A 25638-nucleotide genomic window follows, 5' to 3' on the forward strand; every position below is an offset into this window, starting at 1 on the left:
GCAACCCTAGTAATAAGTAATGCTAATCTTCAAGTTTTTTTTAATTTAAAGAGTAATTTAACCCAACACTGACTAAGCTTAACTAAAACAGCATAATGTACCTGTAAAACAAGAACATTTTAATCTTTCAGGATTTTACAGTTCCTGCAAGACATTCCAACAACACGAATCCGCTTTGATGCCATAACTGAAGCTGTAAGCGATAGACTTGTCTTCAGGTTTTTTTTTTTTTTTTTTAATTCAGTTTTAAAACTCAACTTTTTGGCATCTTGCTGAATCCAGTGACATCTTAAATCATATGAATGTTCCCTTTGACTAGAACTCATTTAAACACTGATCAAGTAAACAAAGTTTGTCTCACTAATATTGTTTATATGCAATTATTTTCTTGAAACCTACATTACTAATTTTCCTATTGACAAACTACAAACATTTTTATACAAGCTCCCAGTCAACTTTATCTCCAGTTACTGCTGTAAAACCATAAAAAGGCCATGTAAACAGCTTCCGTTCTGTCAGTTTCTGCTTAAAGCATTGTATCCACTTTAAAATAATGGTCAAAAACAAGCATTCATTTGAGTAAACCTACTGAAATCATGAAAACATTTATTAAAGTTCAGAATGCAACAAACCAGATTCCAGAGCATGCAGATTGTAATGAAAGGCTGACACAAAGTTCATCATGTCTTGCAGCTTTAATACTGAAAGTGTTGTAAAATGATTAACCAGGATAGATTGCATATCATACAAATGTTCCATGGACATGTGACAAGTCGTAAGCCAACCGGCTTCAGATTTGTGCATTTCCTTCATAATGAGAAGCCCGAACCCAGAGTCCTGGTTTTCCTATGCTGTTTATTTCATTGCATGGATTAAGTGAGCCAATGACAGACAATGTTAGCCGTAACACAGACATCACCATCAGCAAAGGTGGAGCAAACCGTTGCCCGTTTCTCCCGAACATCGCCGCCGGCGATCTGGACCGGCGTCGAAAAGAAGAAAACAAAAACCTAAAAGGAAAAAAAAAACAAAACAAAAAAAAAATGTCGACAACAAGACTGCTGCATCATCGCTCTATTGCATTCGAGCTCAACCGACAAGTTCGGTCCGATCCGTCGGAGAAAAGCGCCGGACCGAGCCCCAAATCAGCTTCGGCAAGGATCGACAAGACACACGAGTTGACAAAACAACTATAACTGATCTCGTAAGGGAGAAAAGCACAATTTCTACACCAGAAATTCTTAAGATCTACGATGGATGACTGTTAGTTTCATTTCATACCCCTAAATCCCCCCCACGTCCGCTCAAGATGAGGGTTTCTGAAGCCGCTGGCCCTCTTTTTGAGGTGAGACGCACACGCACTCGCCAGACCCTCAGTCCCCGCTGTTGAAGACGCGAAGAGATGGGGTCCAGACGGCTCAGAGGCCCAACGCAAACTCAAGTCACATGACGGTTCTTTACTCGAAATAGGGAGAGGGCCAAAAATGTAGATGTGGAATTCCAGGTGCAAAGTTTTTAAATCCTCAATAGATGGGCTGTTTTACAGGGTTAAGGCTTCGCTCGTTCACTCAGGCCGTGTTCAGGAGGTCCTGGATGGCCTTCTGCTGCGTCTCGTTGAGCGCCGATACACACTGTGTCCAGAGGCCTCCAGAAACCTGAAGAGAGAAGAAAAAAGAAAAAAAAAAAAAAAAGGCACGGTTAAACATTTGACAGACACAGAAACTCATGTAAATTCTTCTTGGGTCAACCTGTAAGCAAAAAAACTAAAAGTGTGGGAAAATAAAATCCTGCCTGTGCTCTGAAATGGTCTAAAGAGAAAAAAAAAAAAAAAAAAAAAAAAAAAACACCTCATGAATACTGAAAATATACTTTAAAGCATATCTACAGAAAACTAATCCAATAGCTCTTTAAAAAACAAGGATATAAACAAACATTTATATGCAATATAACATTTATATCAATATAGCAAACAGAAATACTAAAATTAGACTAACCATTATGTACATTAATAGTATAGAATAAATATATTTTAGAAAGAATATTTAATACAAAATATTTTAACAAGTATTTGAAAAAAAAAAAAAAAAAAAAAAATTGTTTAGACATACAAATGTAATCATATACACATAAATATGTGACCCTGGACCACAAAACCAGTTCATGTTCCATGAAGATTTTTTGTAAAATCCCTACTGTAAACATATCAAAATGTAATTTGATTAGTAATATGCATTGTTAAGAACCTAATTTGGACAACTTTAAAGGTGATTTTCTCAGTCTTTTTGATTTTTTTTGCATCCTCAGATTTCTGATTTCAAATAGATGTATCTCAGTCAAATATTGTCCTATCCTAACAAACCATACATCAATAGAAAGCTTATTTATTGAGCTTTCATATGATGCATATATCTCAGTTTTGTCAAATTTAACCTTATGACTGGTTTTGTGGTCCAGGGTCACATATTATATATAAATTTACATACATGATTATTATAATGTATTATACATACAATTTTACTAAAAACTTGTAAGTATATGCTATAAGATATATATAAAAATAAAATAAGATTCACACACACACACGCATATGTATATGTATACATGTATATATGCACACTTTTCACACTTTTTTGAACGTTTACGCACTTGCAGGCAACCCGCCAAAATAAAAGCTTGCTAAATTAAGTTTGAAATTCACGAAAAAAAAAAAAAAACTAAGTTCACTATAAAATTTGTAATTTTAATATAATATTCCCTTTTTATTTTAAAACTGCAACTACCACACTATTATTTTATAAAAAAAATAAAAATAAATTCCAATGATATCACTATTTATTTTGTATTTAATTATATTTAATGGGTCACACTATGTGCAGTGTGAGGGCCAAACCAAATCTCCAGACGCAAAAAAAAAAAAAAAAAACACACAACTTATATGCACCCCTGCATATAAACTACATTTCTCATTTATATTGTTAGTGCTATAAAAAATTAATACATTGAAATTAAAAACAAAAGCAATGCTGGGATTTTGAATGTTAAAACTACATGTTAATATGCATAAATTAGCTCTTTAAATGTTCATTTTATGTTGATAAACATGCATGGTTTATAGGATAACCATTTCAAATGTAAAAAATGTAAACATGCCCACAAAAAAAAAGAAAATATAATTAGTAATATAAAACAGTAATATTCTTCAAGACTAGAGTTTTCATATGACATGACATTAAACTTACTTGTACTTGACGAATAACATTGGCCAATCGTTTGCTGCAACCATCTTCACCTTTAATCGATTCATTCGCAACACCGTCAGCAATTATGATGAAAATCTTGGGAAGGTTTGTATTTTCAGGTCCAAGAACGATGGGATTGTTACTGCACGAGGAAACAAACATTAAACTCAAATCACAAACCTTCATCTAAGACTTCCAGAGTTCATAATATAGCTGGCAGACACACACCTTTCGATGAGGTCACAGAGATAGTTAAATGTGTGGACAGCTTCCTCTTTATCCTCGTTGAGTGGCAGCCAGGAGAGCCAATGAGGGAGGACCTCATTGACATTGACACACTCTGGGCGGTACTTCATGACTTTGCCCACAGCGGAGATGCAGTTCTCAGTGGCGTTCACGTTCTCTTTAGCTCTGGAGTCTGGAGACTGGATCACACCCACCAACAAAGGGACAGCCTCTGGAAGAACAAATGACAATGTGCATGAATATAAAGTCTGATGTAAGAACCTATGATTTCTATGCTGCAGAGAAACAAATACAGAGCCCCCCCCCAAAAAATACTCTGTAACCAGAATATCATGGAATTTGGCCAATTTTAAATAAGTGCAAAAAGACTGTTATTGAAATATTGAAAGTCATAAAAGGAATTTAAAATTTTGTCTTAAAATAAAACAAATGTATTTGATTACATTTAAAAGCTTAATCATTTTTGGTAATGCATATTAAATATCAAATATCAAATAAAAAAAAAATCAATTAACAGAACTGAAAATTACTGTAAAAAAAAAAAAAAGGCACTAAGTTTCATGATTTTATTTAATTTGACATACTTTTTAAATGTAATTTTAAACAAAATGCAATCCAAGTTTTTGTAAAACAAGTTTGTTTTTGTTTTTTTATTAAACTTGAAGTGTTGTTTACTTAATGTAACCATTAAAATGGTATCCAGGGGGGAAAAAAAAATTCATATGAAAATACAGAATTCTCTATTTAAAATAAAATACAAAAGATCTTTTATAATTCATTTTAAATTGAGAATTCTGTATTTTTTTTCATATGAAATTTTCCCCCCGAATACCATTTTAATGGTTACATTTTTAATTAACAAAATCAAAAGGAACCTTAAAATAAATTTCCCTTTTTTTCCTTATAAGAAAAAAGGTAAATTTTAAGGTTCCATTTGATTTGATTTTGTTAATTAAAAATGTAACCCCATTAAAATGGTATCCAGGAATTTTTTTTTAAAGATTTGATTTTAAATGTAACAATTAAAACTAAATAAAAACAGGGAAGAAGAAAAAAATTATTAAAAGTTCCATTTGAAATTATTTGATTAAATTAAACTATAAGTTTAACCATTAAAACAAAATGAAAGTTTTCAAAAATTTCTTAGAGCCATAAAAATTAATGTTAAGTTGTTGTTCCATATGGAACCATGTCACAAAAAACAAAACAAAAAAAAACTAACCATTAAAATGGAAATTAGAGAAATTAAAAGAAATAAGTTTGAAAATTTCATAAAAATGAAATGGCCATAAAATAAATCATAAAAATCAATGGTAAGCTGTTGGTAATTTGTACAAGTTTTTTTTTTTTTTTTTTATTAATTTACAAAAAAATTAAAATGGAAATTAGAGAAATGAAATTAACAGGCCCCCAAAAATGTTTGTTAAAAACATAAAGGGTCCTTATGTTGTATAAGCTCCATGATTTCAATTAATTAGACATACTTTTTGCTTACTAAAATTTAATTTGGAATCCAGAATTCATTAAAATGGAATCCAAGAAAACTAAAAACAGAAGGGAGAAAAAAAAAAAAAAAAAAAAAGTGTAATATCAGACTTCCCACCTGTGAAAGCAGGCCTGTAGTTTTCTCCTCCAAACTGAGCCATGACACCGACGCCGTATGCGGCCGCCTGTCGCACCTCTGGGCTAGTGTCACACAGAGCCTGCATCATGGGCCGCAGGAAGTACTCGGCATATTTAAAGGACGTTGGGCTGCAGTGTTCGACAACATCATCGAATATGCACAAACCCCACTGTCTGTCCGCCCAGGGTCTGTGAGGACACTGTCAGGAACACAACCCCATGATTAACAACCTGCATAAATGGTTAAAACAGCTTAACTGCAGACATGACGCAGTTACTTACGATCAAATTGACGATGAGCTGCAGCAGCTGCTCGAACCACGGAAGAACCTTCTCTCTGTAGCTGCTGAAGATGGAGTGCAGGATGTCCGACACCTTGGTCAGGATGTAGACGTCGTTGTCATCCTGAACATACAGATCAAGAGGAGCTTCACCATTACTGATCTAAACTAAAGAATTACTTACAAGAAATGTACGTTAGATGAGATGCACACCTCGTCTTGTAACGTCTCCTCAACCTGCTCATCATAGTCTTCATCTTGTCGTTTGGCTGCGGAGAACAGAAACAATTAGTCATGAAACATTTAAAACGTCTCAAACATTTAAGATGTCACCTAGACACCAAAACACCTGAAATTAGGCCTTAAAGATTGCAATTGGCTGATAAAGGGGTCCAATTAGGACAAAATCTTTTAATCAATTTTCTAAAAAAAAATTTATTTGCCATCAGAGGTAAGTAGTCTGTAATATAGTATTGCAAAAGCAACACTAAAAAGGAAAAAAAAAAATTAAATTCAGGGTGGGGGGGGATAAAATGATTTTACAGGGGTCTAAATTTGAGTTGAATTAGATGTTTTTCAATTTCTAAAATGTAGATTTAATCATTAAAACAGAATCTAGAAAAAAAAAAAAAAAAAAAAAAAAAAAAAAAAAAACAGGAAAATTGAAATAACTGAATTAAGGAGAAATGTTTTATAGAGGACTAAAAAAAAAAAAAAAATAGAAACAAGGAAGGAAGGAAGGGTTGGGGGTCCAGGAAGATAAACTGAAAAAAGTAAAAAGGTGGGGAAAAAAAATGAATTATTAAAAGGAAAAAAGGGAGAAAAACAAAATCTAGAAAAATTAAAACTGAAGGGAAAAAAAAAGGCAGAGGAAAAATTAGAAAAAAAAAAAGGAGAGATTATAAATCCTAAAAAAAAAAAAAAAAACTACCAAATAAAAAAAACAAAACAAAGGAGAAAAAAAAAGTATAAATGAAAGAGGAAAAAAAAAAATAAAAAAGAAAATGATAAACTGGACAAAAGAAACTGAAAAACAAACAGGAGGAGAAAAAAAAAAAAAAAAAAAAAAAAAAAACACGAAACAAAAAAAGAAATGAAAAAAAAGGAAAAATGTAACTGAGACAAAGAAACAAAAAACAGGAGGAAAAGAAACTGAAAAAAAAAGAGAGGAAAAAAAACTAAGAAACTGAAAAAAAGAAAAGAGGGAAAAAACTAAATGAACGAAAAACGGAGGAAAAAAAAAAAAAAAAAAACACTGAAAAGTAAAGTATTTCCTGTGCGACTCACCTTGTCTAACCTCCTGGTTTTTAAAGTGCTCCTCTAGTTTGCTTTTCAAAATGCCGCCCAGCTCCTCAAAGTGCTCGTTGTTCAGGCATCCGTCTCCCATCAGCTCAATGCACTAATGAGTGAAGACATTCACTTATTAAAACACACAAACACTGCTGAACAAACAGCATTTTTAAATTCTTACAGGGAGCTGCAGAAAGAACACTGACCTAGTTGACATGTGCATTACCTTGGCAAACGAGTGCATGATTTCTGACAGCACATCCGAGTCTGGTTCGGTGCCGATGGATTTGATGAGGGCGTCACACATGAAGTGCCACATCTGCGTGAGGTATTCTGGGCCTCTGACGCGAGCGCACTCCAGCAGGAGAGGCATGGACTCGGCTGCCGCCACACGCACACGTGAAACACATACGTTAAGGATGCTAACAGAGTCTCAGGTGTGTGAACAAATCATCTCTGATCAACATTTTAAAAACTGAGAAACTGATAGCCATCAGGGTTATTAAAAAAAACAAAACACTAAAGTTATTTACATTTTTAAATCTATATTTAAAGACTTAGCTTGTTGCCAAGGGGAAAAAACAAAACAAAAACTAATTTAGTTTAAGTTAATGCGCTAAAATGACAAACAAATCCAGAGTGAATCATTTTAACTCCTGTGTAAAATTGTGCATTACTTATTTGTGAAAAGCATTACCTCAAGCACTAGTTATTTTTATACATTTAAGTTATTACTTTGAATTTGTGTTTAATATTTTACATTTTTAATTTAAGTTTTAGTAATTGTTTGTTTTTGTTACACACACAAAAAAAAGCCTTGGCAACATACACATGAACAGAAAAATAAAACAAACATTAAAAAAAGGACACTTAAGAAAAAAAATAACATTTTAAACTAGTTCTTTATTTTAATTTTACTTAGATTTAGTAATTTTGTTGTGTTTGTCACCTCTATCAGTGTGTATGTATCTCTCTCTTTTTTTTTTTTTTTTTCAAATTTAGGTTTTAGCACTTCAAGTTAGATAACCCTGTCCTGCACTCTAAATGTCAGCATTAAAGAAAACACTTTTGGATCATTACCCTGCATGATATACAGAAAATGACTGATTATAGTCTAAGGATATCATCATGGAAGTAGAACTTGAGCAAAGGAACCATCAGCTTGACGACTTGCTCTGTGTACTCAACGAAACCTTCCTTCAGCTCTTTAGCATAGCACACCTGAGGAAGAACACAGGTAAAGTTAAAACATCACCCTAGTAATTCAACAGAAGTTTTATTACAACACGCCAGTAATTTGGTTAGTTACAGGGTCCAAAATGGATTATTTTTTTCAGAAATATTAACAGCAGAGAATATTTCTAGCCACGCAACTACATTTAGATCAGTTTATGATCAATTTAACCTCTTAAGCTCATAATACCGGTACAGGAATTGCATCATTGCGTGTTGTTTGGAAAATATTATGTTGGAGCACAAATACAGACATTTTCTTTTGAAAGCTAACAATCTAAACTTTCAGAATACATGCATCGTTTTAGCATGCTCTGCAACTCAATGCAGAGTAGGGAAACGATGGATTGTGAACAAACAGTAATAATTATGAATTATTCCACCCATGTGTTAAAATTAAAGGTGTTTTGTGCCAAATGAGACCATTTTTAGCCATTTAGCCCAATGTATGTGGGAATGGGACACTTTTGAAGTCAGGTATTCCTTATCTTGCAAAATGAGACACCTAGAGGACATATTGCTTTCATTCAAATAAATCAACTTATGTGACCCTGGACCACAAAACCAGTCATAAGGTAAAATCTTACAAAACTGAGATATATACATCATATGAAAGCTTAATAAATAAGCTTTCTATTGATGTATGGTTTGTTAGGATAGGACGATATTTGGCCGAGATACATCTATTTGAAAATCTGGAATCTGAGGGTGCAAAAAAATCAAAATACTGAGAAAATCACCTTTAAAGTTGTCCAAATTAAGTTCTTAAAAATGCATATTACTAATCAAAAATTACATTTTGATAGGTTTACAGTAGGAATTTTACAAAAATTTATGGAACATGATTTTTACTTAATATCCTAATGATTTTTGACATAAAAGAAAAATCAATAATTTTGACCCATACTATGTATTTTTGGCTATTGCTACAAATATACCCCAGCGACTTAAGACTGGTTTTGTGGTCCAGGGTCACATATATAGTTAGTGTTCATCATAAAATTATATATAAAAAAAAAAAAAGGTATAAATTATTCCACCCGTGTGTTAAAATTTAGGGTATTTTCTGTGAAATGAGACCATTATCAAGTTACACCAATGTATGCGAGTAGGGCAGTTTTAAATTTAGGTATGCCAAAATCAGTAAAAAAAAAAAAAAAAAAAAAAAAAAAAATCTTAAGAGGTTAAGAACTTCAAATAAGGAAATGTAGTGGTTTGGTTACATTCCCAGACTATGGAAAACAAAACATCAATTTGCTCCTCAAATGTTGATTTTGGTGGCCAAGAGTTAGTTGGTTGCATATGTGGATTGTCATCTCACCAGCATCTGGCACGCCGTTGCTTTCTCCTCCAGTCCTGCCGTCTTGATGCCAAAACTCTGCTGGTCCCCGAGATTCACAAACTCCCAGCCGTCATCTTCAGACATGTTCTCCATGTCCTGAGCTGTAGGAGTCAGACCAACAACCGTTACACTAACTCACAACCAGCTGAGTCTAAAAGAGTCAAAAGCTAGTAGTATATTTAAATTACATTTTTCAGTTAATGGTCATTATTTCTCCTCTTATGAATAGATACATGCATATAAACTATAAGGGTATCTATGAATCCTAAAAACACAGACGGTGTGGAGAGCTCACTTACTATCAAGCAGGGCCACTTCAGGTTTGATGGAGGCTGTTTTCATCAGCGGGCCCATCACCACAGGCAGGTACTGCTGAAACTCTTTGCCCAGGATCTTACACATGCGCGCCCAGGCCGAGATCATGTAGGAGATCTGCAGGTAACAAGAGAGCAGCTTAAACACAACACAAGATAAAGTCGAGTACTGAAATCAGACGACAATGTGCTGGACTGATCTTTGCTGACCTGTGGATCGTCATCTTCGAGGTCATTGAAATCAGTCTGTGTCTTTAGTAGGAGCTGCATCACAGCTGAAGCATCTGGCATGAACTATTAAGAGAAATAACAAAAGGGTTGGACGGGAACAAATCAGGTATTCACAGATTTAAACAAACAAAAAAAGGTATATAGAATTTAAAAAAAAAAAAAAAAAAAAAAAAAATGGATAAATGAAGTTAACATTTTAATTACAATAAAAATAAAAATTAGATAAAATGGTTGAAGTTGGAATAAAAATGGTAAATAAAGAAATTTAAGGATGCATTAAAAATGTAAAAAGAATAAGTTAAGGGGAAAAAAGTATATAAAACCAACAAAGTTAGAATAAAAAAAAGATCAATTTAAAAAAAGGATGCATTAAAAATACAATAATATAGGTGTATAAGAAAAAAGTAATATTAAAACTAGAATAAAAAGAGGACAAAGTTTAAAATGCACAAACAAATTTTTAAATAGATTATGCAAAATAAAAAAGGATAAACTACTTATTTAAAATGTTTAAAATTATAAACCAAGCAAAAAAAGAAAAATAATAATTTATAAAAAAAAAAAAAAAAAAAAAAGAGGAACTTGGATAAAAACTACATTGGACCAAGGGGGAAGAAAAAAAAAAAAAAAAAAAAAGTATGCTTTGGTGTAAGCATATAAAAAAAGTTGTTTAAATAAATGGATAAATTACGCAAAATAAAAATAGATTAACAAATTTATATTAATTAAATTTTACAATGTTAATATAATAACTATTAAATAACTGTTTTCCCAAGAGTGGTCTTGAAACGCACCTTTTCTTTGCCCACAGCCAGGCCGATGAGGCTGATGCACTCGATGGTCTTTCCTCTGAGCAGGCGAAGCTCCTTCTGAACAGCGTTCTCCACAATATGTTTGAGGGAGGGCATGAACAGATCGTAGTACGGCACAAACTTCTCCTCCGCAGTATCAGCCACTGACGCGATGGACGTCACAACCTGCTCCAGCACCAGTTTGGTGCCTTTCTGGATCAGCTGGAAGAATCAAACAACATTAAAACATGAAATCCGCACCTTAAACCAGACAGAATCAAACACTGCAAGCATGAGAAGTCTTCACACCATCACACCATGAGATCACACAACTCCAAAACACCTCCTGACATCTGAATTGAGGGTCAATTGAATTTCAATTCAGCAGCCTTAAATGAAACAGCATTCATTTCTGAATTGAAGCTGAACAGACCCTAATCCAGATCAAACTACATCTCACCGCGTTAGCTTTGTGCACCTAACAGAAGAGAAAACAGTCATTAAAGGAGCAGCTTGGGATAACAAACTCCCTTTAACTGATCCAATAAATGAAAGATGCGGGACACACCTCCTGGAGTTTGGCCACCATGATGACGTGCAGGTGCTGGACGAGGCTGTCCAGATAGGGGATGAGGAGGGTTTTGGGACAGTCCTCAGTGAAGTTAATGAGCGCAGCGGCTGCATGGGCCTGGACGCGAGGGTTCGACTGATCTTCCATGGTCTGTAAGAGCGCAGAGATCACCTACAGAAACACAGCAATGATGAATGAGACTGGAGTGATGCGCATTGACAAACCAAGTCTTTAAGGGGATAGTTTACCCAAACAGGACTGGCACCAGAATGTAATTAAATGTCTTAATACATTGAGGAAAAACAAAAACCTACCATTCAGTATGCATGTATGTATATGTATGTATGTATATATATATATATATATATATATATATATATTATATATATATATATATATATTTTAATGAAAAAAAATCTGTAATTTGATACATTTTACTGCTGTAACAATTAATAATAATAATAATAATCTATATCAATTGTTTATTACTAATTACAAAATAATGATTTATATAAATTATGAACAATATTTTAATATAGCAATATTACTATATTTTATAGCAATAACATTATTATTATTATTCCATCATTGTTGTTAATTAGCAATTTAAAATTACACCGTTTATTATTAAGAGTAATTTACATGAAACAATGACTACATTAACCAATAATAGCAATTAACATTATCATCACTGCTAATTATAAACATTTAAATTACAAGTTTTTTTATTAGTAGTAACTTAATTACTACTTTAACCAATAATAATAAAATAAGCAAAATAAGTGATCTGTTATTACTAATATAAAACAACATCGATTTACTTACATTAAGTTACTCACAGTAGTTGTTATTTAGCAATATTACTATATTATGAAATAAATTAAAGAAATAAAATAAATATATAAAAATATTTTCATAACATTTAACATTTAACAGTAACATTTTAGATTACTACAACTACTGTTTATTGTTTTATTAGTAGTAATTTACAAGAATCAATTTCTATATTTTAACAAATTATAAGATTGAGCATTTATTTAATACAGTGGTCGTAATAGTTTATCAATATTATATACTATAACAGTATATTATATACTATAGCAATATTGTTATCATCATTTTAATCAATTATATTATACTTTCTTACTACTAACAATATAGTTGTCATTTACAATAATCAACTACTTTATGTAATAACAATAATAAAAAAAACTCACTATAACCAATAAAGTAGTTATCATACAGTTGAAATGCATTTATGTAGCACTGAAATATCTATAAAGCACTGAAACAAGCACAATTTTAGTCCCTATGCAATACACAAGTTTAGCAAGACTTGTGAAAAACTGTTCCGTTAAAGCTATCGAATTTTACTTTGATAACACTTTTACCTTTTTACACTACTTTAACCGTTTTTCCCCTTTCCTTTTTGGATCTTCCCCACCTTTCATTTTATTGAAAAAAAATGTTAAAAGGTTTATTAAAAAAAAAAGCACTTTGCTTGTGTCCAGTGAGAAGATAAAAGGAAAAAAGAATACAATTTAAACATCAAGCACTACCTTGTCATGGAATTTCTTTTGGAAGGTGGGGGCAAAGTCTGTGGCCATCTGTCCAATAGCGTTACAGGCAGCGTAACGAACCCTGGGGTGCTGAAGGGGTTTGGAATGAGGCTCAGTTTAGCGTCGGTACTTGTTAAAACATCAAAAATGAAGTGCTATGATTTACAGGCCACAAGAGTTCTCTTACAGGATCCTGACAGAAGAGCAGAACAAAGCTGACGATCTCAGCCAGAATGGCCTCCATCTGTTGATGGCATCCTTCACCGATAGCAGAGAGCGCCATCAGACCCGCGTGTCTGTACTTCCAATCAGCTGCGAGGAAATGAGACAAACATATCTATGAATAAAAATCTAATTTCTATCAATGAAATCACATTAATAGATCCTAATGCATTTACTCACGGTTCTGCAACATCTGCATGATGTGCTGTTTGATCATGGGAAGGACAATCTTTCCTCCAAGGCCACATGCAATCCTGTCTAGAGCGCTTTCACCCGCAACAGCATTACTGAACAGATTAAATTACACTTATAACTGACCTAGAATCAGGAACATCGTTAAGATAAATTAAAAATGTCATAGTTTAATTAGCAACACCTAAAAGTTTAAAAATAAAACCTCCAACAAAACGTTATTTAAAAGTTAGCATTCATAATATAATACCATTATAGCCTTATATAGTTCTATATTCTGCTTTCATTTAAATCATTGCTGTTTTTGTCAGTTTTATGTTTTGATGTCAATAGTTTATTTTTTTTCTAGTTTATTTTACTACAAGTTAAGCCAATTTAGAAATTGCTTTGTCAACTAGCTGAAATACTTACTTTAGCTAGTTGACAAGGCAAAATTTCTAATTCAGTATAACCTGATGTAGTATTAAAAAAATATATATATAAAAACTTGACATTAAAAAGCAAAACTGACAAAACCAAACAACTTAATTAAACTTGAATTTAAATTGTTTAAAGTTTATTAACATTTTGAATGTTGAATTATCTTTTCATTTTTCAAACTACATTGTTTGCTTTTTAATAGTCTACAGTTTTATACATTAAGTTTGAGTTTAATACTACATAAACTAAAATTAGTTAAGTCTTAATGTATACTTTTTAAATTTAAGCTTAAGTTACAGTTATGGTGTTAGTTTAATTTTTCAAAACAAGACTTCATATCTTAATTTTGCATTAAGTAAATATCTTGATTTAAGAAAGTTCCGATATTTGTAATTGAAAAATGACAAAAAGAGAGGAAGAGAGAGGAGAGAGGAAACATCCACAGAGATCAAACCCTATTTATAGTAATTGGAAAATTACTAGTATGCCAATTACACAGTGACCCAGAATCTGAATTTGATCTGTCAATTGTGGTTAAACATTCTGCATAAGCAAAAAATAGTCAGCTTTCCCTAAAAACTTACTCATTTTATGATGCAAATCTTAAACTCACCTGTCAAAGTCATCATCTTCTAGTTCATCAGCCATGGCCCACTCCTCATCCTCCTCCAGATCCACCATCATACTCAACATCTGAGGTACTGAACACATTTAAGAGCAAAAATTAAAGTTCACAGCAGAAAAGCTGCTTTTTGGCAACTAATTAGCATTGCTATCAAATTAATTTTTCTGAAAAGTCACAACTGATCAACTGTTTCTGAAATGCAATACTTTCTTACTTGACATAACACTAACACAAAGTGTCAAAAAGCATGCTATGGTGCACTTTTAAGCTTGAGAAGTTTCACTTTCATCAGCTCTGACGACTCTTGTAATTAGTACAGTAACATAAAGCATTAAAAGTCTCTTACCGCTCTGTGCAACGATGTTGGTGTGTTTTCTCAACATTGCAGCAGCCGTTTCAGACAGCGTGACGATCACTTCCAGCGCCAGCTGCCGCTGCATGTTTGTGAGGTTGGTGTCTGCGCACAACTGGAGTCAAGAGGAAAAACAATTTAATCAGATTATAATGATTGTTATTCTGCATTTGTCTCAGTCTATGAAAGGTCACATGGTTTAAAGTGAGTTTTTGTGCATCACTCTCACTTTCAAAGCGGGACAGAGTTTTAGTTACGCTCAGCATGCTTACACACCCATGATAACATGTTTCTGCAACCGGGCTGTGGAAGATGCATGGAAAGGCAGCTTCCACGCATTAAATCGCAGAGATCAATGTGTGCCTGTTAAATAAAACCTCAAGGATCAGCACAGACGAGCTGCCTCAAGGAACCACCAGGCACAACTAAAGAGGTTTATAATGCTAGAGATATACATACACAGAAATTTGGGGATTAGTAAGACTTAATGTTTTTACAGGAGTCTCTTCTGCTCAAGGCTGCATTTATTTAGAAATACAGAAACAAAATATTGTGAAATATTGCAATTTAAAATAGTGAATGTATCATGAAATGCAATTAATTCCAGTGATCAAAGCTGAATTTTCAGCATCATTACAGCAGTTTTCAGTGTCACGTGATCCTTCAGAAATCATTCTAATAGGCTGATTTGACGCTTTCATCATCAAGATTGAAAATAGCTGTGGTGCTTAATCCTTTTTGTAATCTCAGTTTTCAGGATAGGGATGAATAAAGTTTAAAAGAACAGCATACCTTCAAAATAGAAATCCTAAGAAATCACTTAGTGTTGGGTATCATTTGAACGTTTTTCCTACTTCATTCCTAGTTTCGATTCAAGCAAGTCAATAAAAAGTCAAACATTTTTATATTGTATTTGTACGAAGTTTTCTGTTCCAGCTGAATAACATGAGAAAAATCAGCAGCCTACAGAACACTTAGGCCTAAGAGAGACTTTTGCCTATTATTATTATTATTATTATTATTATTATAACAAACAAAAAAAGCCACAGCAAAAACTAGACTAATATGAATTCCAAACACTAGACTGTTATAGACGAGCAAACGGTAATAAAATAGGATCAAGCAAATAAAATAGCATAAATAGAACTGAACTAGTTGCAGGTACAGAAATCTAAAACAAACGTTTAAAAACAAAGTATAGTTTAATCCTCATTAAAGTTACGAAAGATATTCAGTCAAGACCAGCGAGTGATTTATTTGTTCTTGGATAAGCGTGCTGCCTGCCATTAATGTTAATTAAGCTGCTGTCTTTTTAACACTAACAAACAGATCTAAAAATACTGTTAGACATGCGTTTTCTTTTACTTTCGACAAAAAAGAAAAAAGAAAAAAAAATGCTGCGTTTTTGATATAGTGATGTATTTTCTGCATATTGGGCACTGCACACAAACACTAGTTATTTCCCTTGCTGTGCTCAAATCGTTTATTTTAAACTTTAAAATAATGACCCCAAACTTTTGAATTGTGGTGTATATGGTTCCAATAAATCAGCATATTAGAATGATTTCTGAAGGATCATGTGACACTGAAGACTGGAGTAATGATGCTTAAAATTCAACTTTTGATCACAGAAATAAATTACAGTTTAAAATCTATTCAAACAGAAAAGAGTCAAATTAAATTGTAATAATATTTCACAGCATCACTGTGTATTGTTCAAATAATAATGTAGACTTGAGCATAACACTTAATTTTTTTAAATCTTACTGATCCCAAACTTTTGAGTGGCAGTGTATATAAAAAATAAAATTCTCATAATACTTAATACAATATTCCTAACTAGTCTAGATAAAATATAAATAGCTTTCAAGTTGGCTCACCTTCAGGCTCAGTTGGAGAGTGGCTTCCAGGTTTGGTCTTAGGTATTTGGGGGCCGTGTCTGCAATCTCCACCAGTGACTTCAGCACGGAGTCGTCACCACGGTAACAGGACTCATTCACCGCCTGATTGGGGAAAGAAAAGATTCTTGTAGTCTACTTTTTTTTGGCAGGGCTCAACACTGAGGACTTTCTGCAGTTCAGATTTTTTTTTTTTTTTACACTTTTCCCTGGCAACAAAACAGCCTCTTTGTTTTTTGTTGTTTTGACCCATAACAATATAGGTTAAAAAATAAAGTTGTTGCAACAACATTTTAGATACCAGTTATTTTCCCCCAAATATTGATTCCACAGCAAAAACTACTAGCCTAACCAATATAAAGTTTGAACATTAAAGACCACAAAGTCAGTATATAATTCACCAATGAACAAGTTATACAACATCATTTGAGTTCTGACTAAAAGATACAACTGAAAGCAGTGCTTTAGGATAGATATATATATATATATATATATATATATATATAAAAAAGGTAGTTTTTAGGTACAGAAACTGTGATTAAATGTAAAAACACTGCTCTGTCTGTATACATTTAATATATCATTTAAGCTACAAGTTATTCAGTCAAAACTTCAAAAGCAGTGAAGAATTCTCTTAATATTGATGACAGGCTGCTATCACTTTAAGACCTACTGCACGGATTTAATAACAGTACATATCCAATTATTCCCAACCGTTTATGAGGATATTCGCCAAAATGGCATTCTGACAATGCCATCTTTGGTTTTATTTGCTGAACATGTGCTTGAATATTTAAATTAGCAAAACTTAATACATGCATTCAGCAGTATTTATTTTGACTAATATCTTTGAGCTTAATGCACCCTTGTGTTCATATTTTACTGACTGCATTCATGCTTCGAGGTAAAATGGAGCATAAAATCAGTGCAAAGGTGACTATAGAAGTGCATGGTTCTTCAGGGTGAACTTGGCAAAAGGGTGCATTTAAAAAGAATAAAACCACAAAAGGGGAACTAGTGAGCTTTTCTCAGTCATCAAAAGTGACCGAAAACCTATATTCAAAACAGCAGACATGCACTTTACTGAGTAAAGATGTGGATTAGGAGCTCTATTCACCTGTAGGATGCCAGGAAGGAGGTCTGAAAAGTGTTTCAGCAAAGCTGTGTTGCTCTCATTGGACAGGATGAAGGACGCAGCCGCACGTGCAGCCAGGGTTCGAATCTGTAAATGAAAAAGTAGTTTAAGATTAGTCACTCTGGGAGGTTAATTGTGCAATGTCACAACCAACTATGTGCACAGAGAAAGAAACACTCAAAAGCAGCAGGACTTGTGGAGAGAAGAAATTAAAGAATAAAAATGGAGCTTTAGAAAACCGGTTCTTTGTGCATCATGTTTCAGCACAAAGGCTTTCATCAGGTTTAATAGACAACAAATACAAAGAACAAGCTTGCAACCAACCAGATTCTTTAGTCACTTCACTATATGATTCAGAATGATTCTTGACCATTTAAGGTTTTACCATCTTTGAACTTAAACATTTGTACATGCTTGAGAAAAAAAGAAAAAAAAAGAAAAGATTAATAAATTACCAGAATCTATTTCTCTCCCTCTCCTAATTAATAGACAAATCATAAGACACATCAGGAAAAAGTACCACAAAGACAGAAACAGCTAAAGAAAAAGCTAAAATTTAAGGATGAAGGATTTTTTTTAAAGAATACACAGGTGTAAATTCTTACATTTGTAAACATACATTGACTCCTATTGAATCCTAGTTAACGCTATCATTTTTCAAATTACTTTAAAATTATTTCAAATATTTCTGGTGATCAAATGTGAGAAAGAGGGATGTTAATGATCAGAAGACACTGACCTGTGGGTTTTCCTGATCCTGCATACACTGAACCAACATTCGCTTGATCACTTCCATGTAATGCTGTTGCTGATTGCCAAAGATACCTGGGAAGTTCCTGTATGAGGACGAAACAGTTCAGAAAGAGAATTTAAAATGCTTTCACAGCATAAATTCTGAATCAGTTTTGAGAAAGTAACAAACTATAATAGCTTCAATGCAAACTTTACACACCAGAAAATGTGCAGCGCTGCTTCCCGGAGGCCAACATCTTGAGAGTTGACCGAATCGAACAGGAACTTGAGGATCTCTGGCCACTGATTGTTGCCGTCATCATCTATTAGAAAAAAAAAAAAGAAAAAAAGAAAAAAAGAAAAGGCATTAGATCACGTCGATTCACTTTGAAACAGCCAAACCACAAGTACAAGCTAACCTGGAAAAAAGATAAAAAACTTAATTTAAAAAGTTTTGAAATTGATTTATAATTTGAAAATTTGAATTAAGCAAGCTAAGTTAGGAAGGAAAAAAAAAAAAAAAAAAAAAAAAAAAAAAAAAAAAAAAGCACAAATTACAAGCACAAATTACAAGACTAGTTAAGAAATTAAGATTAAAACACAATTTTTAATTAAAAAAATAAAAAAATCACAAAAGACACAATAAAATATAAAAGCATATAAATACTAAAACACTGGCAATTAACTGCAATTTTAAAATAATCCAGGCTTTGTGTGGACAAATTGGGACAAAAAAAAAAAAAAAAAAAGTGTGATTATTAATCAGTATTAACAATATAAATTGTGGTTTGTTGCAGTCATCGTCATAAAAGGCATTACATCACGTCGATTCACTTTGAAACAGCCAAACCACAAGTACAAGCTAACCTGGAAAAAAGATCAATAACTTAATTTAAAAAGTTTTGAAATTGATTTATAATTTGAATTAAGCAAGCTAAGTTAGGAAGAAAAAAAAAAGAAAAAAAAAAGCAAATTACAAGACTAGTTAAGAAATTAAGATTAAAACACAATTTATCAATTAAAAAAAAAAAAAAAAAAAAAGATACAGTAAAATATAAAAGCATACAAATACTAAAATAACACTGGCAATTAACTGCAATTTTAAAATAATCCAGGCTTTGTGTGGACAAATTGGGACAAAAAAAGAGAGAAAAAAAAGTGATTATTAATCAGTATTAACAATATAAATTGTGGTTTGTTGCAGTCATCGTCATAAGATTTATTAAAAAAAAAAAAAAAAAAAAAAAAAAAACGCATTACTTCACATTGATTTAATTTGGAACAGCCAAACCAAAGTATGAGCGAATCAAGAGTCAACTCACCGATGAGATTGCGAGAGAGCTCTGCAGCGATGTCGCAGACCTTCTTGCGGATGTTGGAGGAGATTTCGGACTGGATTCCAGCGAGCAGCTCTGTCTTGATGGCCGTCTGCACGTCGATGGTCAGGCTGGGATAGACCTCCTCGAAAGACGAGGACAGCAGGCGCCGCAGCAGCACAGCTGCCATCTGCTTAACCTGTGGATAAAGCATTTGCAGAGCTTTAAACACCCATACTGGACACGCTATGCACATAAAGCCACAGGTTGAAATGTGGGACTTCATCTGTTTGTTTTTCTCAAACTTTTAAGCATTAAAAAGGACGTTTACAACTGCAGGGTTGACTAATGACTGCAGCTTCCTGTCCAGGTGGCTACAGTAAGTCTCTAGAGAGCATCTCAGAAGATAATTTCACAAAAACAAAAAAAATGCTGTGCTGAAGTATTAGCATTCTACATTAATCTAGGATAAGAACTGTTTAACTATGTGAACTTGTATGTCACATTAAAGACCAAGAAACCACAGAAAACACAAAGAATGCATGAGGACCTTTTTAGGTTGACCGTCACACTCTAGTTTCACACATCTATAAATATCTGAGGTCAAGAGACCGAAATGAGACAGTAGGTGAGGCAAAGGCAAAATGCATTCAGAGGACAAGTAGACAATGAGGCGGCATGTTTTGAGTTACTGCAATATTTTGACATTTGGGTGGTTAAAGAGTTTTATAGAATTTAATGTAATTTTTAACTCAATATTGTTTTAACACAGGGTTCTATTTCATACATTGTTTGCATTTTCTGGGTTAGTAAAAATAAATATATTTGACAACTTCAGCAAAAGACTGCATGGTTTGGGATAATCTAATGGCAATGGGATTCAAGTTTAACTATAATAACTTAAATATACTGACAGAAAATATGAAAAACTTAATGTAAAAGTTCAAAATTGAGTTACAACTTAAACATTTTAAATAAGCAAAATAAGCTTGAAAAAAGATGAAAAACTTCACATGTAAAAGTTTGAAATTCAGAATAATTTGAATAATTTTAGAAGTTAACTTGAAACAATTTAAACTGCTAAAAAGACCTAAAACACCAAAATTAAAAGTTTTGATATTTGAAAATTTGAATTAAGCAAGTTAAGCTGGGATTTTTTTTTTTTAAGTTAGAAGTTGATTTATAATTTTAAAATTTGATTTAGAAGCAATATAAGATGGAAAAATAGTAACTAGGAATAAACTACAATTGAACAAAAAAAAATATATAGTAATTCTAAATTGTAATATAATTTTTAAAAAGCTAATTACAAGACTAGTTAATAAATTAAAAATATATTACAAAAGACAAAAAAATGTGATCGTTACTTAATTATTTAATAAAATTACTAATTATTAAACTATAACAGCATATAAATTCTATAACACTGGCAATAGGGCTGCAACTAATGATTTTGATTAGGGCTGCAACAACTAATCGATAAAACAGATTATCGATAATGAAATTTGTCGACAACGATTCTCATTATCGATGAATCGGGTCCGCCCACAGCGCACGTACAACTTCAGAGGATCACGTCAAATAACAGCACTGAATGACGCATTTCTATAGACAAAATGCATCTAAAAATAGTGGAGGAAACAGACTGAGATGCTGCAGGAGAGTTACGTGATCCAAGCTGCTCAAAACATGAGAATTCCTTATTTAAATCTTGATATTAATATTGAAGTTGTACGTGCACTGTGGGCGGACCCGATTAATCGATAATGAGAACCGTTGTCGACGAATTTCATTATCGATAATAATCGAATTTATCAATTAGTTGTTGCAGGCCTAACTGGCAATTAAAAAAAAATAATAAATCCAGGCTTCTCTTGGCCACACAATTTGGACCAAAAAAAAAAAAAAAAAAAAAAAAAAAAGAGATTAATCAGTATTAATAATATAAATTGTGATTGTCACTAATTAAAATGTAAAAAAATACTATAATTTTACACAATGTAAGTACATTTTTACAGTACAACTGTACAGGTACAGTAATATTTATGTTGTCCTAATTTAATGACAAACAGTGCACATTATTTAAACCTCAGCCTTTAATTGATTCACAATTTTGCAGGTTGCAAGTTTAAAGAAGTTACCACAATTGGTTTAAAAGGTTTACCACAGGTTAAGCATGTTGCAAAAGCCCGCCTGCTCTCGTAAGGTCAAAACCCCAACTATAATTTAACCTTGGCCTGTCACAGGTTAGTCTGAATAAGTTGCAGCTCTCATCTTGAGCAATCGGTTCTTCCAGGAATCGAATTCAACACTAGCGTAAACAAGGTCCTGTCTGAAGAACACCAGAGTCTCCATTTAACCTCACCCACTCACAGTCAGCACAACGGCGTTACTTAACAACTAAGAACGTCGAGAAGACCACGAGACAACAGCACACCATCTGACCCTGAGTGAGCAGGTACGAGGCATAATGGACAGTGTAAACAAAGCACTTTCTGCCATTTATACCATTTAAAGACTGCACGGGGTCTAAATGGATGCCTGGAATAAATATTAGAGCGCTGATGACAGTAAACAGACTCGCACGTACCTCCTCGGCAGCGGATGCATCACGGATGACCTGCAGTAAAAATGAGATCTTCGTCGGACCGGGAATGGTGTCATACGTTTCCTACAAGAGCAAATAAAGAAGTTAAATACAGTTTACACATACAGATGGTTCGAAGACTGAATGTGTGAGCCTAGACCACAAAACCAGTCTTAAGTAGCACTGGTATGTTTGTAGCAACAGCTAAAAATCACATTGCATGGGTCAAAATTATATTTTTTTCTTTTATGCAAAAAATCATTAGGATATTAAGTAAAGTTCCATTAAGATATTTTGTAAATTTCTTACTGCAAATACCAATTTACATTTAGATCTCTGCAAAATATTGTCCCATCCAAAAAAATTTTATTAAAAATATGTAAATAAATAAAAGGGTCCCAATTTAGAATGATTTCTAGAAGGTCATGTTGAGTAATGATGCTGAAAACTCAGCTTTGAGATCACAGCAATTAATTACATCTTGCAATATTTACATAGAAGGCAATTAATTTAAATGGTAAAAAAAATATATATATTTTTACAATAGAACTGCTTTTGCTGTATTTTAAAATCAAACAAACGCTTGCTTGGTGAGCAAAAGAGACTTCTTTAAAAAGCATTAAAAATCGTACTATTTACATTTCGATTAGTAATATGCATTGCTAAGAACTTCATTTGAACACTTTTAAAAGGTGATTTTCGCAATATTTAGATTTTTCTGCACACTCAGATTGCAGATTTTCAAACAGCTGCATCTCAGCCAAATATTGTCCCAGCCCAAAAAATTGTCAAAAAAAAAAAAATTATGAATTTTACACTTATGAATGTTTTGTGGTCCAGGGTCACATGTAAGGAATAAACTAAAAGTAAAAACACCTCTAATTTCAGACTTTAAGGCCTTGATGTGTGAAATTAAGACATGCAAAAACCCTAAAAGCAAAATAAGTTCATTCTGTTCATCCAGGAGGAGGTAGGAGACCAACTAAGCCTTAAGATGTTCATTTTGCATGAGTCAAACAGATTCTTGGAGTCAGTTTACAAGTGACAAATGGACGTGGTTATGCGCAGAATGTCTGGAATGAATCATGGGAATGTGTGTAATTAAAACAAGGAAACTCCACACATTTATTCCTCAAAGCTTCTGAAAAGCCTAATGACAATTTCATTCGACTGTCAGACACCACAGCTGTTTTCTGGGGGCCGGCTGGCCCTTGTCACGGCGTGAGCGCCTGAGTCAGTTTCCGCAGCGCATTAGCGGCACGCCGGTCAAGCATTGTCTGCGCTAAAGGAAAGTGCTGACCGATGGCAGAGATGAGCGATAAGACCCAATGACCCATCCTGATCCCCCATGAGCTCAGGTTTGAACTCCCCACAGATAAAGAAGCTCCTAACAAAAGACTATTGTGAACAAACACGTGCCAATGGGGAGCCCAGTTTTGGGGGGAAAATTCGAATTTGCCGGGAAATCTGGGCCGCTGCTGACCTTCCATGCAAAAGTGGGTTTGAGGTATGCGGTTTCATGCACATCCCTGACCCAAATCCAAAGTGTTTCCATGACATGACAGTATGAATGGACATCTTTTGTGATAAACTCATCTCACGGTGTGAAGACGGGTGTAAAGTTACTGTTTAATGAGTGAAATACAAGACTCGACACAATAGCGACGATAAAGAGTTTTTAAATATTCATCATTCTTCGCAGAAATGTGGTTTGATTATCGTGTTGCTTGTCGAGGGGAGATAACGTTAAAAATCTAGTAAAACATATGCAAAGCGAAAATACACTCCAGTCAAGTTTTTGAACAGATTTTTAATGCTTTTTAAAGAGGTCTCTTTTGCTCACCAAGCAAGCATTTATTTGACTTAAAATACAGCAAAAACAGTAACATTGTGAAATATTTTTACTATTTAAATTGCATCCTGTGTGAATATTGCAAAATGTAATTAATTGCTTTGATTTGAAAGCTGAATTCTCAGCATAATTACCCCACATGATCCTTCAGAAATCATGCTTGGAGTCAGTATAATTGAGGGGGATTATAAAAATGAACACTTATTTAGCAAGAAAGGTTTAAATTCATCAAGAGTGCTGATCAAGACATTTAAAATGTTACAAAAGTTTCCATTTTAACGTTAGACAAATGCTGTCCTTTTGAACTTTCTATTAAATCAAAAAACCTAAACAAATTCTACTTGGCTATTTTAACAAAAATGTTTGAGCAGCAAATCATAATAGCAGAATGACTTCTAGAGGATAACATGACTGCAGTAATGATGCTAAAAATTCAGCTTTGAAATCACAGAAATAAATTACATTTTTAAATATATTCAAATAGAAATCAGTTATTTGAAATGGTAAAACATTTTCATAATTTTACTGCTGTATTTTGGACCAAATAAATGCAGGTTTGGTGAAGAGAAGAAAAGAGAAAAGGCAAAAGAAATCGAGAAATTTTACTGGTTCAAAAACTTTTGACTGGTAACGTCAGTATATATTGCGATTTTGTTTGTGTGGTCAACGTTTATCACCTTGACCGACAGTTCTCGAAAAATAAAACGCAAATACGACTTGTTTAAAACATTCACAAGACTCAAATAGCAATTTAACAACACGTTTGAGCAGATCAAGCCCATCTGAGCAACACCAGCGCCCGGTTAGCACCCTTGTAGCAACCGTGGCTCGACGCAGAAACATTAAAGACATCGTTGAATAATTAAATTAGAAATAGATCTGATTTATAAAGCGTTTTTAACCGAGACGGGACACAAAACCGTATTAGGCCACGTTGATACTCAACGCACGACTGTGATGACCGACTCGCGAATGAATCGCTCATTTGAGTCGATTCCTTCAAATTATTCAGTCGAACTGAGGGTTTGATTGATTTCGATATGCCATAATTTTCGTATTACGTCTGCAATATCAGTATGACAGATATATTAGGATTAATACTAGTGTTTGCTAAACCGAATTCAGCCTTTTTAAAAATAATAGTGTGAATTTAGCAAACCGTATAGCAATCAACAAAGAGTCATTTACTCCAAATAAGAGTATAAATGTTTACACACACCACAAAAATAAAGCTATTTGTGTGGTAACTCCAAATAACAGCGTAATTTGTTTCTGGAGTTGGTTCGTTGAAACGAATCGACTCCCTGAAGTGATTCGGAGCCGCATAGCAGCAGCCCGCGCTTCACACATGTGCTGGGCCAGAGGCCCGCGCTAAAACCGCGAACGGCGTTTGAGACAAACACGTTAGATTTCCCGACATGCATCCACACAGAGCGGTCCGGAACCGGCTTTCATACCTCGGATTGCTTCCTGACGGTGTTGTCAGGGCTCATCAGGTTGCTCAGTAAGAGGTAGAACTGCTGCTGCTCCGCCATCGCTGCTGGATTCAGAAAGAGAGACGAGCAAATGAAAGCCGGCAGGGGAAGC

General features: G+C 33.5%; 1 protein-coding gene and 1 non-coding gene across 2 annotated transcripts; both read right to left on the bottom strand.

The window, feature by feature from the left end:
- Positions 1-680: 680 nt before the first annotated feature.
- On the bottom strand, positions 681-25638 carry LOC141336077 (importin-5). The gene is made up of 26 exons (XM_073841580.1): positions 25509-25638; positions 22203-22283; positions 19619-19811; positions 18517-18619; positions 18304-18400; positions 17547-17651; positions 16412-16534; positions 14526-14646; positions 14168-14255; positions 13123-13229; positions 12908-13032; positions 12721-12810; positions 11159-11332; positions 10594-10812; positions 9779-9862; positions 9554-9686; positions 9234-9355; positions 7804-7900; positions 6906-7078; positions 6677-6788; positions 5603-5658; positions 5391-5513; positions 5089-5308; positions 3468-3696; positions 3240-3381; positions 681-1655 (listed from the first exon to the last, which is right to left on the bottom strand). The coding sequence occupies exons 1-26, from the start codon at positions 25584-25586 to the stop codon at positions 1569-1571; spliced, it is 3282 nt and encodes a 1093-aa protein (XP_073697681.1). The 5' UTR covers positions 25587-25638; the 3' UTR covers positions 681-1568.
- LOC141337552 (small nucleolar RNA SNORA84) lies at positions 14816-14952 on the bottom strand. The gene has a single exon (XR_012355785.1). It is a non-coding gene; the product is annotated as a small nucleolar RNA SNORA84 (small nucleolar RNA).

This window comes from Garra rufa, chromosome 6 (assembly GCF_049309525.1).
Source record: "Garra rufa chromosome 6, GarRuf1.0, whole genome shotgun sequence".
NCBI lineage: Eukaryota > Metazoa > Chordata > Actinopteri > Cypriniformes > Cyprinidae > Garra > Garra rufa.